The 14,987-nt window shown below is 42.9% G+C and overlaps 4 protein-coding genes across 4 annotated transcripts; 2 read left to right on the forward strand and 2 right to left on the reverse strand.

The window, feature by feature from the left end:
• Window positions 1-263: 263 nt before the first annotated feature.
• On the reverse strand, window positions 264-714 carry EAF01_007096 (uncharacterized protein; the record flags this gene model as incomplete). Its single annotated transcript, XM_038915350.1, has 4 exons — window positions 264-317; window positions 390-505; window positions 608-643; window positions 696-714. 4 exons carry the CDS (start codon window positions 712-714, stop codon window positions 264-266), a joined length of 225 nt encoding a protein of 74 aa, XP_038768988.1.
• Window positions 715-1,026: 312 nt separating this feature from the next.
• EAF01_007097 (uncharacterized protein) lies at window positions 1,027-2,450 on the forward strand. Its single transcript, XM_038915351.1, has 4 exons — window positions 1,027-1,224; window positions 1,332-1,541; window positions 1,764-1,936; window positions 1,982-2,450. The coding sequence occupies exons 1-4, from the start codon at window positions 1,175-1,177 to the stop codon at window positions 2,326-2,328; spliced, it is 780 nt and encodes a 259-aa protein (XP_038768989.1). The 5' UTR covers window positions 1,027-1,174; the 3' UTR covers window positions 2,329-2,450.
• A 3,230-nt stretch (window positions 2,451-5,680) lies between these two features.
• Window positions 5,681-8,053, forward strand: EAF01_007098 (uncharacterized protein; the record flags this gene model as incomplete). The annotated part of the gene is made up of 8 exons (XM_038915352.1): window positions 5,681-5,713; window positions 5,774-5,801; window positions 5,857-5,963; window positions 6,017-6,601; window positions 6,648-6,919; window positions 6,970-7,433; window positions 7,500-7,627; window positions 7,802-8,053. The coding sequence occupies 8 exons, from the start codon at window positions 5,681-5,683 to the stop codon at window positions 8,051-8,053; spliced, it is 1,869 nt and encodes a 622-aa protein (XP_038768990.1).
• A 1,319-nt stretch (window positions 8,054-9,372) lies between these two features.
• On the reverse strand, window positions 9,373-10,998 carry EAF01_007099 (uncharacterized protein; the record flags this gene model as incomplete). The annotated part of the gene is made up of 2 exons (XM_038915353.1): window positions 9,373-10,844; window positions 10,923-10,998. The coding sequence occupies 2 exons, from the start codon at window positions 10,996-10,998 to the stop codon at window positions 9,373-9,375; spliced, it is 1,548 nt and encodes a 515-aa protein (XP_038768991.1).
• Between the last annotated feature and the right edge of the window lie 3,989 nt (window positions 10,999-14,987).

Below are 14,987 nucleotides of genomic sequence, written 5' to 3' on the forward strand. Positions count from 1 at the left end.
TCGGTTCGTCTCTTAGAAACATATTAGGTCAGTCCTGCAAAAGTCATATCAGAAATTACCAAATCCAAGTAAACATCAATACCCGATATCAAACGACCATGCATTGAACGACGATGGTGAAGAATGCAAACTCAATTCCATAGCTTTCTCGTATCCCATAGCCTCTCGTGATATCTCCTTCCACAAATGTACAACTTCCCGCATTCAATCTTTGCCTCATTCTCGTATCCCCCCATCCCCTTCTCCCTCCCTTTCACCCCCATCTAAAATTCCGAAATCGTATCACCCCTGCGCTTTCCTCTCATATCCCATTTTCCCTATCCACACATTAGCCTTCCAATTCTGCGACCTCTAATCTAAAACCTGCACATGGCATCCAAATATCTTACTTCAGTCTTAATAGCCATATACCCAACGATACTCGGAATGACCGCCGCAAAGACAAACGAAATCGCCGCAGTGCGACCCGTCCATCTGAAATACTTGTGACGATTGGTCGACATATCTAGCACCCATTAGTCAACCTTCCTCTCCCCTTTTCCCACCCTCGCAATCTCCTCATCGCCATCCTAAATCGCAAGATCTCCCAGATGCAGAAACAACATACTGCTATATTTGACCAACGCGGGGTCTACCGCGAGTACTATATTCCCATCATTAGTCCAATCCCGCATGCACAGTGCGAATATACAAACCATGATCGTGACCAGCCATTGTGAATAAAGTTGCGAGGATGAGAGAAACACTTGTGTGAATGATTTCTCTTTGCTTCGAGCTTTGGAATTGCTATAATTGAGCCTCGTGTGTAGAGTCGCGGTTGAATGCTCAGACGTCGGAAAAATGTTGCCCGATGATCCGCACGCACGGCTGAGATTTTGATGCGATGATGCACTTGGTTGGTTGATGTGTGGGATTGGGTTGGTGGCACAGGTTGAGGTTATCAATGGGTTATCGATTGTGCCGAGGTGGGCTGAGGGAGAGCTAATCGGTAGTGAGATGAGAGAAACTTGTTTATGGGAGGGGAATCTAGTGATAGTGATGGATTGAGAATGTTTAATTACTTTTCTTTGTATTTTTGTATCTCTCTTGATTTGAATTTTGGGGAATACAGGATATCTTCATATCAATCTCATATCTTTCACAATAACTATCGTATATACTCAAGTAGTCAGTCATGTCTTCACAAGCTCCCACGTCCGATCAGCCAAAAATCAAACTTTACTGGTAGCCGTTCTCCTCTTCTTTTCCCTCCCTCCAATATACATATCTCCTCTCATATCTTTCTCCCCATCCCATCCATCCCATGTCCCCCACCAAACTGACAAACCCAGGCTCAATCAATCCCGCTCTCAGCGTATCCTCTGGCTCCTCGAAGAATTGAAGATACCCTACGAGCTAGAAATCATCCATAGACTTCCCTCCAAACACGCACCTCCTGAATTGAAAAAAGTGCATGCGCTGGGAAAATCTCCCGTCGTTACGATTTTACCTGCGGGAGCTACCGAACCGGTGGTTTTGGCGGAGAGTGCGTTTATTACTGAGTAAGTTTACTTATTTCTTTAGCGGGCAAGGGAGTTGAACGAAGGGATTAAGAGGGGGTGTAAATATGGAATTAGAGTGGAAATAGAGAATGGAGGGGTTCAAGTAGTCCTTGGATTTTGATATGATATATCTAAAACACATGATACTTTTGGATACCATCTCCTTAGCTTCCCAGACGCCAGAAGAATCCATTCTCAGCCTAAATACTAACTCACCCGAAGATATCTCCTTGATCATTTTACCCACGGCAGTACCCTTCTCCCCACCCGCTGGAAGCCCGGCCAGGAAAACACTCTCGGTGGCGAAACCGAAGGATGGACTCGTTTCCGCTACTATATGCATTATGCCGAAGGGTCTCTGATGCCACCCCTCCTTGTCGCTCTCATCATGTCAAGTAAGTTCTTTCCATTCACATTCTCAAATATCACTAACTCCTCAGTGATCAATTCGCCCAATCTTCCATTCTTCATCCGTCCTATTACAGGCATGATAACCTCAAAAGTGCACGATTCATTCCTGGAACCAAATTTCAGCACTCATTTTACCTTTCTTAATGAACAAATCCGGAGCTCTCCCAATAATGGAAAATATCTCTGTGGTGAACATCTGACCGGTGCAGATATTCTCATGTCATTCCCTCTTGTAGCAGCTAAACAGCGTGCTAGATTAACAAAGGAAAAATATCCAGAACTTTTCGCTTATACAGAACGATTAGAAAATGAGGCAGGATATAAGAAAGCTGTTGGAAAGATTGTGGAAATCGAGGGAGAATTTAAGGCGATTTGATTCTGAGGGTGCTTTGGTAATTATCAAGACTGTATGCGAGCGTCTCAAGCTCGAAATGCGAAGTGGGAGAATTGAAGGAATTCTGTATTCCTTGCCCTACATACCTTTCGCTGAGTCTCTTCCGATCTCACTTTTTTGTCATTGTATCGATTATAGATAGATCCCATTTCAGTTCCTTAATACACTTTCATATCTACTAATCTTCCATAATATACCCTTTGGGAAAGACCCAAGGACCAAGGTTCACTGTATCACTCTACCTTAATAATCAGCGTGATAGCTCCGTGTAAATCGTGAGTACTGATATTGATATCTGGTAATACTATACATGGAAGTGATGATACTTTCCAACGATCGGGATGATGCATCGTTAGATTTGTATCGGCCAAGAGTAAACTTCGGGAACTGACGTTGATGGGTTATATAGCATGGAGTGTGATGAGGTCTATAAATGTCTGGGGCTAGAACATCTAATGAAAGGATGTAGTTTGTATTCCCTCCTCGCCACGTTACTCGCCGTCTTGCACCCAGAGAAAGAAGTGGCTCGACAATTTGCTGAAGAGGGGTAATGAGATACCGATAGCTGGTAGATTGAGCACAAGGTTAAACTTGTTGCTTTCACGTCGCAAGTCGATCCACGATACTGAATAGACAGGCATGGAATGATGGAATTTAGTCTTTAACCCTCAAAGTATTCACACAGCATTTTGGCTGCCATCGTTTCAATGACTGTGTGATTGCGGCTGATTGACAAAAGCGCAAGGTTTTTTCGGAGGTGGAGCATCCATGAACGATCCTTGACTTGTCAGTGGAGTCGAGAGAAGATGGAGAGGTGATGGATGCTCAAGACGGAGAATAAAGGAATCAGCGGGGCGAATAATGCTGGGCATGTCTTCATGACTTACAGACACTTGCATGCTGATAGATATGAATATGACCCTGGTGGAGTTAATCTAAATTGAAAGACTTGGGAGCGACATTCTGAATGATTCAACTGAAACCATGACAATGATTTGTTGAGGTGAGAAGGCAAGACATCATCATGCTAGCCTATCACACATCATCTCCAGTTTGGATAAGAAACGATCAAGTTCAGGCTATGTTGAAAAAATAGATCAGGTATTTCGAAAAAACGATACATTGTATATCATTCTACCCAATGTTGCCCAATGTTGAAGTTCTTTTGACAACTGGACGAATGAATATCGTAGGCAGACTCCTCATTTAGAAGATTATTTAGAATGGATCTAGAACAAATGTTCGAGCTAAATGATTTCCTCGCAATGATTTTCCACAGGCAGTAGATACATACAAGTCTGAGCTTCATACTTTCTACTTTTATCTGAATGCATAACAGATAATCGGGTCCAAAGTAAGAAAGACAGCCTGTGCTCAAGCTTCTTGAAAAATCTTCGAGGAAGAAGCGGAGCACATGTAGATATATTTATATTTTCAATCGAACAGGAAGCTGCCACAACTATAGACAACCCTTCGTACATAAATTTATCGATGTGCTATCTGCATTGTACATGAGGTATGCAGTTGGCCGACTACGCATACACATATCTGTGAGTAAGAATGCGTTCGAGAAACAGAAAGAAAACGTCCACTTGGACCCCTCTCGTTCGTTATAAAACGACACGAGGATGAAGATATCCTTTCATATTGGAGAATTCTGGAAGTTTGAATGAGCTAAGTTTCCTTGACATTTTTCTGTGCGTTTTCATGTTCGTAGTGGGTATCCGATACATGAACTAACAGCTGTCGGTGAGCATTGCAGTGCAGTGTGCATAGAACGACTTGAGAATACCTGGCCCTTGTCCATACAATTATGAAGGGTGGTAAAGTTACGCCACTTGGGAATTGACCTGCAGATAAGGCGTTGAAATGCGTGTGAATTGGGCTTGAAATTCAAGACATACATGAATAAATGCATGAACGAATTTGATGAAGGCGTTTAGATGACTCGAGAAAAGACTGTCCATCAAGATGAATTTTATGGCAGATTCAGAACAATGTTCTTCATCTATTGGTATGAAAAACTTATCAGAAGACTGACTATCTTTTTGATCCATGCCTGACATTCTCGTAAAAAAGAAGAAGATAAGTTGATAGACAGTGGGGTAAACAGCATTCATTTGCCCCCCCCCCCCCCCCGAGGCTCCGTATAGGATGGGATTCATGGGAATCTTGGAAAAAGAATGGTACATCGACGCAACAGGGTTCAAATGCGGGTGGTAAAAAATGGATCTGGGAGTTGTGTGTGGTGTGGTGGTATGGCGTCTCCATCTCAACGCATCTTGGTGGAACATTCATCTCCAACCGTCCAACGCAGAGATAGTTCAACGACTAGGTAACCGGCCGAGCCAGCCAGCTATTGAGGATTGAGTATCGAAAATCCATCTGCTCCGTAGAAAGAAGTTCATAAAAGATATCCAAACTAGTCTGATGAAGCAGGCAAAAGAGGGAGTACGTGGCAGCTTGGTGTGGTGTTCGTGATCAAATATTCATACAATGTTACTGTAAATGAAAAAAAAAGTCACTGCCGTCTTATCTTTGACAAATGGCATTCTATACTTTCTCTCATGTTTGGGTTGTTAGGTTTCTTATTAGAGTCGAATGAATGGGGATGAATAGGATGAATAAGATGAATATCATGGAGGGGTAGAGGGGGTCGAGGGAGGGGTATCTCTTTTTGTGAATGTGAGTGAATGTGAATGTCAATTAGAATATGAATATATTTCTTTCCTCTCCCCCCCTCCCAACCTTTCCTTTTCATCTCGTCTTTTCTACATCCCAAGCTACTTCACCGTCTTGCGAATAATTAAGCCGTACGGTATATCCTGTTCATATATTGCTTATTACTTCTTCCCTTCATGCTCCTCCGTACTTGATCCCTCTTACCGCCAGCAAATTCCCTGTCAATTCATTTCCCACCAAACAAAAGTACCCAATCCATCCATCCATTATTCATACATCCATACCATTCATACCTCCCCATCCAAGCAATCGAATCCACATCCACCACCCATTTTTCCCCTCCCCCAGCATTTCCACCATCTTTGGGATGGTTAAGATTGATTTAACCAAATGACCCATCCCATACCGTCATAATCAATCTCCACTAGCCTCTTTCTGGCCTTGACAGCTAGCTTACTTCCATCTATTTAGAATATCCATCGCATATCTCTCCAAAATTATTTCTCCTCCCCCAACTTTTTCCTATATCTACCTATACACACATTAACTCGTCAACTTTGGTGGAAGTTTTGTTTGTGGTAGTTTGTGCGAGTATTCAGGACTTCTTTGTCTCATACATCAAAATACAAGTCCTCTCACATCTAAATAAACAATGGCTTCCCAAGCAGAAGATGTTTATGCAACTGTAAGTTATCACCATAACTCGACAAGAATGGGATGACTTGGACTGACAACTCTGCGATAGCTTCTTTTGACCGACACATACCTGCCAGGTTTGTTTCATCACACTACATCTGTTAGAAACCATTAACTCATCTTGCAATTCAGGTGCTCTTGTATTGGCACATTCTCTACGAGATGCTGGTACCACCAAGAAAATCGCAGTGCTTGTCACGGTAGATTCGGTGACCGCTGAGAGTATGACTGAACTTCAGGTAAGTATTCTACTTTGGGGGAATCTGGAAATCAAACTAACATACAATTCAAGAGAAACTTCGACTTTGTCATTCCTGTCGATCGAGTTGTCAACCAATCCCCAGCCAACCTCGACCTCATGGGCCGCCCTGATCTTCACTCTACTTTCACCAAAATTACATTATGGAAACAAACACAATTCCGAAGAATAGTTTACATGGATGCCGATATGGTTGCTCTTCGTGCACCAGATGAGTTGTTTGCTCTACCAAATCCATTTTCCGCCGCACCAGATATTGGATGGCCAGACATTTTCAACACAGGTCTTATGGTTTTAGATCCAAACATGGGTGACTACTATGCTTTGGAGGCTATGGCAAACAGAGGAATTTCTTTTGATGGAGCTGATCAAGGTTTACTTAACATGCATTTCAAGAATACTTACAATCGTCTAAGCTTTACTTACAATGTCACCCCATCCGCTCATTACCAATATCTTCCAGCATTTCAACATTTCCAATCCAGCATTAGCGCCGCCCACTTTATCGGAACGGACAAGCCATGGAAAGTCGGAAGACAAGCCAGTGTCGGAGCCACTCCTTACCATCAGATGACCGGAAGATGGTGGGCAGTTTATGACAAACATTACAAGCAAACGGTGAGCCTAATAACTTCAAACCGTAGATGAAGCTAATTTCCTTCAGTCGGCGAGCGGAACCTCCAACGGAGCGGCACCCCTTATTGTACAATACCTTGTTTTCGGAGAATTCCAGCCCCAGACCCAGGAGGACCATTCCCAAGGAGCCCAGTGTGAGAAATTTCAACCTTTTAATGCCATTAATGATACTACAGCAGAGGAACCAATCCATGACCATACAGAAACAAACTTGGAAAACGAAGAAGCTTATGATCCCCCAGTACAGGCAAAATTGGACCAATCGCGAAACATCTCATATTCACCATGGGATGCCAGCAAGTGAGTTTCATTGTCATTAAAATGGTAGTGGATTTTCTAATGATCTGTAGAGCACCACCACCACAAAATTCGAGACCAGAAGCCTCAAACCTCCCTGGTAACCATTATGAGATGTCTAACGACGCTACCCCATTCCGCGCACCAAGCCGCTACCCAGACCCTCCCAGTGACATGTACTACGAAGTACCAAAAGCTCCAAAGTGGCAGAGACCAGCACCAATTTTCCCTTGGGAAGCTAACCCACCAGTACCCTCAAGAGTATTCCCCGAAGATGATTATGATGACACAGCAGTACCAGAAACCCCCGTCGCCGGTTCGGTAGTCGCAACCACCGAGGATGAAAGAAGCATGCCTGCTACTCCTACCACACCAACCATGCCGAGTGCCAACGACCCATGGCAAACTTATGCTAGAGGAAATGCGTGGGATGAAGTTCCAGAAATTGAGCGATACATTGGAAACATGTCGAAGAATCGCAAAGGCAACATCCAAGTTCTTCAAGGATACGGCACAGGTATATCACAGATTTCCAGCCCGGGAGGCCGTAGGCGTAGTATGAGGCTCACAGACTTTCCAACAGAGCTTGAACGGCCTAGTTTACCCGTAACCCCCGCACCAGTTAGAACACAGCCAACCTTCTGGGGCGAAGAGAGAGAAGAAGATAGCGCATTACCCCCTGCGGAAGGCGTTCCTGCACAACAAGATTGGGTAAGCCTTTTTGATAAATTCAATGGAACTTTTGATGCCTTCAGAAGTCTTTTCAAAGACCCCAAGAAACTTTTCCTTGGCCCCAGTACCCTGTTTTACGACCTTACACGGCTTTTGAAACTTTTCAATAAGCTATTAGTAGATCTTGGAAGATTCTCACTGACACCCGGACAGGACCCAGCAGCTCAACTTGACATGCTTGCTAGGCGCCAATCAGATGTTCTAGCCAATAAGTTGGAGATTCCAACGCGCGAGATGCCCTCGAGACCACTTCCCTTCGGATCCGAACCCGTTAACCAAGGAGCTATCATTGAGGAACCTTCTTACCATGGACCAGGAGCAGCTTGGGAGAAGGATGATAATTATGCCACGAAAGAGACTCCTTTACTCCCAAGTGAAGCAGAGAAAGATGTTTTGGAGACTTAGAAAAAGGACCAGGCCCCAATGAAAATTTGCACATTTATGTATCCATGTATATTGACGTTTACATGTTTCTCCATTATGCGTTTTTGCCTTTTACTTTGCTATGTTTGACTTCTGATTGAGCATTTGTGGAATTAGCGTAGTGCCAGTGGTATATTTGATTCATGATTGTCTTTTGCCATTTGAGCCTCAATTTGCATTTCCATGTCACTAGAAAGCCCGCGAGTCGCATATATTATCCTTTGATTTTTGTGATATTCTAGGAGCTATTGCCTGGGGGATTTGCTGGGATGAAAGGAGAGAGCTTTAGGGAGGTGGGATGAGGGAATGATGTTTAAAAGTTTGCTTGTGCTTGCGCTTGTGTATAGTGGTGGTTGCAGTTGATGGGATGATATTGATGCACAAAAGTTGAAAAGTTTGATGAGCATATTTATTGATGGATGGCTTGTAAATTGAAATGACTAGCTGAACATGGGGGAGGAGGTTGTAATTATAGCGAAGTTGCAATCATACAGTGGATTATAATGATAAGGGATATTGAAGACTGAGACTGAAGCGAGAATGTGAATGTAGTTGTGAAGGTGAAAGTAAATGTGAATTTGAAAGTGATAAATGTTAATGTCAGGTCTAGACTAGAGTTCTAACATGAGGATTTGAGGATTTGAAGATTTGAGACTTTGATACCTTATATACATAGTACGTATATAGAATACCGTATTTAACATGATCCTGAGCATGCTTACCTACCTATACCATAGGTATTGAAAATGTTGATCTTGTATTGGAGTCTGTGAGGTTGTGGAGGAATGAGAATGAGGATGAGGATGTGATGAGATGAGATGAGATGAGATGGCTATCTGGGTAGTTGGGCAGTGATATGATGTGATATGATGTGATGTGATGTGACGGATGCGGTGTGTTGGATTATGCTAAATGATGATATTGATATGTGGGAATTGGAAATTGGGAGGAGTGAGGAGTAATGTGAACTTGCATTGGCGATGGGATTTGAGATGTGCAATCACAGTCGTCTAAAATAATACTTTGATCATAGCATAGCAATAGATGTATACCTCGACGCAGATTCATTAATCACCTTCATCCAATTCTCATTTTGAAGCAACAATTTGAAAACATATTTTCATTTCCTATCACTTTTGCTTCCTTTTCATCTGATCTCATATCTCATAATTCATTCATCCCTTTCTGTCCTCCATTGATTGATGACATCACCATATCCCCTCGCCCCCCTAAATATCATCTCGCCAATCCCAACCCGATACCGCAATCCCATTCATATTCGCATCCATGCTTCCTCACTCCTAATCCACCAAGATCTTTCCCTCCAAATCCGAGAAATGATTGAAGAAACTTTCAAACAATCGAATTCCATGCTCTACATCAAATGCTCCTCCACATTCTCTAACACTATGCATACTCAACATTGGATTACCCAGATCAAGGGTTCTTGTTCCTAGTGCTGCGCTCAACATAGGTCCAATGGTACTTCCACAACTACTATCATTTCTGACGACGAAGAGTTGGAGTGGCACGCCATTCTTTCCCTCTTTGGAATCTGCGGAAGGTTTGGCCTTGCGGGCAACTTCTTGAAGAAGGACTATACCAGGGGAATTGGTGGCATAGCGTTGGTTTGCGTTGATTTTGATGACTGTTCCTTTGTTCATTTCAGGACGATGGTCTTGTTCATATTTTTGTGCGTAGTTAGGATGGATGGAGTGAGCCATGTCTGCAGAGATGAGGAAAGAAGAGGCGAGGGTTTGTTCGTAGGCTGTTGCAATTTCGACGTCGGACTCACGGTGAACCATGTCATAGGAAGACGATGAGCCGGGGCCGGCAGTGGAAGCGGGGATCACGGAGAGACGTCTGAGGACTGCGGGGAGAAGATTAGAGGCTGCTCCGTGCGCGGATGTACTACCAATTTCTTCGTGGTCGAAACAGGTGATCAATCTGATCGATGATTCATTATCTAAAGCAGCAGAATCTTTCACAGATTCGATGAGTCCTTCAACGCTGCAGTAGGTCATGCCCAAATTGTCCAGTCTGCCCGAATAGATGAGTTCATTGTTCAACCCACCCAAACAAGCTTTTTGTGTATCGTATAAGATCATTTCAAAGTCAACAATATCATCAATACCAACACCTGCATTCTTTGCGATGAGTTCCACAATGTATGGGTGATGACGAGTGGTCATCGCTTGCAATGGTTTGTATTCATCCGAGTCCTTATTCTCTTCTGATGGAGTCGGCCCGTTCTCGCTCGCTCCTGTACGATTCAACTCGGCAGCCACAAGACCGGCAATTGGGAATAATTCGGTCTCTTTATTCGGATCGAAGCTAGTGGCACGATTGAGATGAATGGCCAGAGTAGGAATGCGGAGGATTGGTCGATCGATTTTGACAAGTTTTTGTACAAAGTTTCCATCTCCATCTTTAACCATAGCTCTGCCAGCTATGCTCAGATCTCTATCGAACCACGATGTCCAGATGCCGCCTCCATATGTCTCCACACCCACTTGTATGAATCCAGAAGCTTGTTTCTTAGATACCGGCTTGATGCGTAAGGTAGGAGAATCGGTGTGAGCACCAATCATGGCAATTGGGTTACCGGCCTTCCATTTCTTGCCGATGGCGAAAGCGACAATCGAAGAAGCGTTTCTGGTGAGATAGTACTTTCCTCCGGGTTGTAAACTTGTGGACCAGTTATCTCGCTCCTTAATCTCTGTGAAGCCCGCCTTGGAAAGTCGTTGAATGGCAGAGTGTACTGCATGGTAGGCTAAATGAAATAGTTAGGTACAACTGCAGAGATAAGGTTGCTATGGTATTGGTAGCTTATTGGATTAATTTTACTTACGACCAGGTGAAGCATTGAGGAAATCGAGAAAATCGTGTGCCTTTGCTTCGGCAGTTGATAGATTTCGGTTTGACATTTTGTAAGCGGATGAGATATGAGATCTACGAAATATGGTAAAAGGGTTGGAATTCTTTCCTGGAGAAATAGAAGCGATGGAAAGGAAGAATGATGATGTTGATGGTGTTTTCAACATTACCTAACCTTATCTGGGCACTTTCTTTTGAATTCACTTCACCTGCAAAGAGAAAGGTTCACATTGGAGGTGTTGACTTGTGGTTGCACCGACCAGCCTCGCACGGTTAGAACTCCAATCTACCGAGTGTGTGTTTATCAAATAGGGAGGCGTGGTAGGCACTTCAAAAGCTCTGGGCAAGTGAGGTAAACCTATAAACCTAGGTAGGTAGGTAGGTACTTTCTTATCTAACAAGTAGGTAAACCAAGGTTGGAAAGTGTGGGAGGTAGGCAGCCACATTGTGGCTGGTGGAGGTCGAGTGGCTGTCCACGGCTAGAATACGAAGAGAGTTGAAAGAACGGCTGCTTATTAATAACGTAGGTACTTGGATTGCAAAAGCCTCAGGAAAGCTTCAGAAGAAAAAAGCAAGGTGAGGCAACAGTGTACGATGTACAATGTAACAAAAACAACCTTGAATTAATGGAATGAAACCTCGTGGTCAAATGAAATCGGAGACAACGAACAAGGTAAATCCTTGTGATGAATCCTTGAATGGCGGCTTCTGTTTTACTTCAGAATTCCGTCCCCAGTTACAAAGTACACATCAGATCTGCTCTGCTGTGACACTTATTATTCACATTGGTTAGCAGAGGATGAATTCGTGTTTGCTAACGATTGAGAGAGTCCGAGAGAGTCCGTGTGTATATGTGAGTATATGTGAGTAACTAGATGTTGGGTAGCTAGGTAGAGGTTGGTAGTCAGTAGCTAGTAGTCAGTCATATGAGTACCTCGTCATTTGGTAGATAGTCATTTGAACTGTTTGATCAATACTCCTCCGTCCACAATTATTTATATGAGAAAGTATTCGATGCCTAGATAGATACGATTCAATGGATGAAGAAGTAAAGGAAGATAACTTGGTCATACCTACCTAGGTACTGTCTGGCATGAAAAGCATCTGATGTTGAAATATCGAAAGAGAGAAACGGGACGATGGGGAAAGAATAATACTTTACTTAGATTCTTCACAATAAAGAGAAACTAATTTTCCCCTGTTCCTGCAGACATCGAAGAGATGTAAAGATTCTTATTCGATGGCAGATGTCTGGATTCTAGATATCACACCAAAAGGTTAATGTTTCCCCCGGCATTGCTTGCCGCTAAAGAAGCGCCATGAATGCAGCCATCTCGACATTGTTTTACCTTGAGCATTTCACATTGGATGGAGAAGAAATAAAGTTCCGTTGGAATGAAGTGGAGGAGGGAGGTAGGTAGGAGGTATGTTATCCTTTCCATCTTGTAATGAATCAATCAATTCAATCGATCAATCGATCAATCGAGGATGAGAAGATATTTTACTCGAGAGGGGAATGAAAGTTTCCCTTTCCCCCAAAGAGAATATATTGCCTGGGCAAATCCAAATCCATCAGAAAGTCGTGACATAGATTGATTGGATGAGATGAGACGAATTGGGATGTAATGGGTGGTACAATTTGCATTGCCTTGCTAGGTTTTCTGGCGATCATCATTCCCCTCCCCAGCTCAGCCCATGTCAATGCTTCCCATCTACTTTATACATTTACGAGAGAACGACGGAAAAGCGGTTTGAAGGATTGCATGTTTTGGATGGGATGGGGTGGGAAAATGCATCAGCTGAGGAAGAGGGATGTTATTATGACTTCTTTTGATTTACCTTAGCGAAGAAGATCTCTGTACGAATACTTCTTGATATGTACTCGTATATCTACCTAGTAATGTATATCGCCTCCCTCTTGTCAAGCCAGCAAGGGAAATCTCCCTTCTTCCAAGGTTTCCTAATTGGAAACCCATCGATTCAGTCCATAGTGATTAGCGTAACCTTAACCTTATGAATCAGATCAATCAATGAATTAATTGGTATTCCCCTCATGTGTTCCATCTGTGCTGTGTCCAAATGTCCAAATGTCCATAATGAAACCATAAACCACTTGAACCCCAAAGGAGAAATGGGTATTTTCCCTTCCTCCACATCTCCCTTCTCCATCCCCAAGAATTTACTTTACCCACCCACCCCATCTGCAGTCAGTCACCGACAATCATTAAATCTCTCTTCTTCTACCTTTTAATTCTTTTTGCTGTCACCGTCAGGCAGCCTCAATTTCCAACATCCAATTGCATGACCCCATGACTACACGGATCAATGAAGGTTGAATACTCTGCGTGCCATCCATCCCAAGAAACCATTGGTAAACTCTTACCGGATTGGGATTCCAAGTACCCAACTAGGGCTGAGTGGTTTTCAGCGGCCTCTTGAGAGATAATGCATGTTACTTGATTGACATAACATACCTATCATGGTTTGTTGGTGAAGATTGCACAAGAGAGATAGATTATGACTAAATCCTTGAGTAAATTTGTAACTTGCCTATGACTTCTCACCTAGGTATGATTTGGAAGAGAACGACATATATGAAAGAAGGTGATGGGTGATTGTTGCGATTGCGAGTGAAGAAAAGACGCATGAAGACTCAAGAGGTGAAGGAGATACCTACCGCTACTATCTACATCTCAATGACAGCCAACTAATAAACTGGGGGTCTTGCTTGACTGTTCCCATCCAGATTAGAATCGACATCTCCTCAATCCATCTAGCTACCGACACCGATGACTAGGTACCTAGATTACGAAGTTAATTATCCCGACACATAGCATATTTATAAGTTATCATACCTAGCCTAGGTTTGTGGGTAGCACTCGAATTCTAATTTGGACATCTACTCGAACCTTACCTAGGTAGGTAGTTGAATATTATCAACAAGCAGCCTTGATGAATCTAGGTACTTCATATTTGGGTAAGTAATGAGCAACTCCAGAGATTTCCACACTCTGTACATACAGCCAAGTATCTATTCCTCAGTCTCTTATAGTCTTCCTAATCCATGTAGGGACGCACATCATTTCAATCGAGTATAGTAAGCACCTTGGTAATTAATGGACTCTGAAATACGATTTTAACGATTCATAATCTGTCGATATCACGATCTCATCGATTCATTTTGGGGGGTAGTGGATCAATGATCAATCACATGTAGATGTACGAGTAGGTATGTAGTAGACATGGGCGAGCAGTTACGTGAGTAGGTAGGTACTGGTAGGAAGACTGGGAGGAGGTACACATCTGATGTTGGAGGATTCATCATTGGATTCTTTCCCGAATAACAATGGGCGCTTAACGGTCTCTGTTCTCCAGATGACTCAAAATGATACGAATCAAACCCTATGGATATATGTGATACAATCGAAGTCTACTCGGTAGGCAGTTTACCTGAGTACCTACTTGATGCTTGGATATATCATGATATCGTCCCTAGATATTGTGTTGTTTGGTATGCCGACAGCCACTTTTCAAACAACAATAACAATACCATTTTCCCAAATTAAACAAATTCAAATCCATTCTCTTGTGTACATTATTACTCTTTCTGCACCGTACAGTAGCCTCGGTATTCCTCTGTTTGAAAGGTTGAAAGCTTGAATGATGGACTATTACTGAATTGGTTGTGACTATACACCAGCTAAACCTACTTGATAAATAGATCGATCATTCTGTGCTCCACTTTGGTGGAATATCAATACCGACCGATAGATAGATCTCATCCCTCCCTCGCACCTTTTTACCTTTGTAACGGTACTAGTCCTTGGTCTTCTCTTGGTCTCTCTTCTTCTTCCTCTTTTCGACTCGACTCCCTCTCTGACCTAAGGCACTCCCCTTTGATCTAATCGTACACTTAAACGTATATCGTCACTCTCATTCTATAATTCTCATAATCATCAATACTATACTGTAAATTCGTTTTCAAAATATACCCGTTTGGGGAATTACTTGAAGGAATACTACCGATGAAAAGAGTTCC

Source organism: Botrytis porri (genome assembly GCF_014898465.1).
Source record: "Botrytis porri strain MUCL 3234 chromosome Unknown BPOR_009, whole genome shotgun sequence".
NCBI classification, from domain to species: Eukaryota; Fungi; Ascomycota; class Leotiomycetes; order Helotiales; family Sclerotiniaceae; genus Botrytis; species Botrytis porri.

Excerpts from the sequence above, each read along its gene's own strand:
- EAF01_007097 (XM_038915351.1), top strand. The coding sequence starts at position 1,175 with ATGTCTTCACAAGCTCCCACGTCCGATCAGCCAAAAATCAAACTTTAC. Across the intron at positions 1,542-1,763 it reads GAGAGTGCGTTTATTACTGA|ATATCTCCTTGATCATTTTA; the intron begins GTAAGTTTACTT and ends ACTCACCCGAAG. Across the intron at positions 1,937-1,981 it reads TGTCGCTCTCATCATGTCAA|TGATCAATTCGCCCAATCTT; the intron begins GTAAGTTCTTTC and ends CTAACTCCTCAG.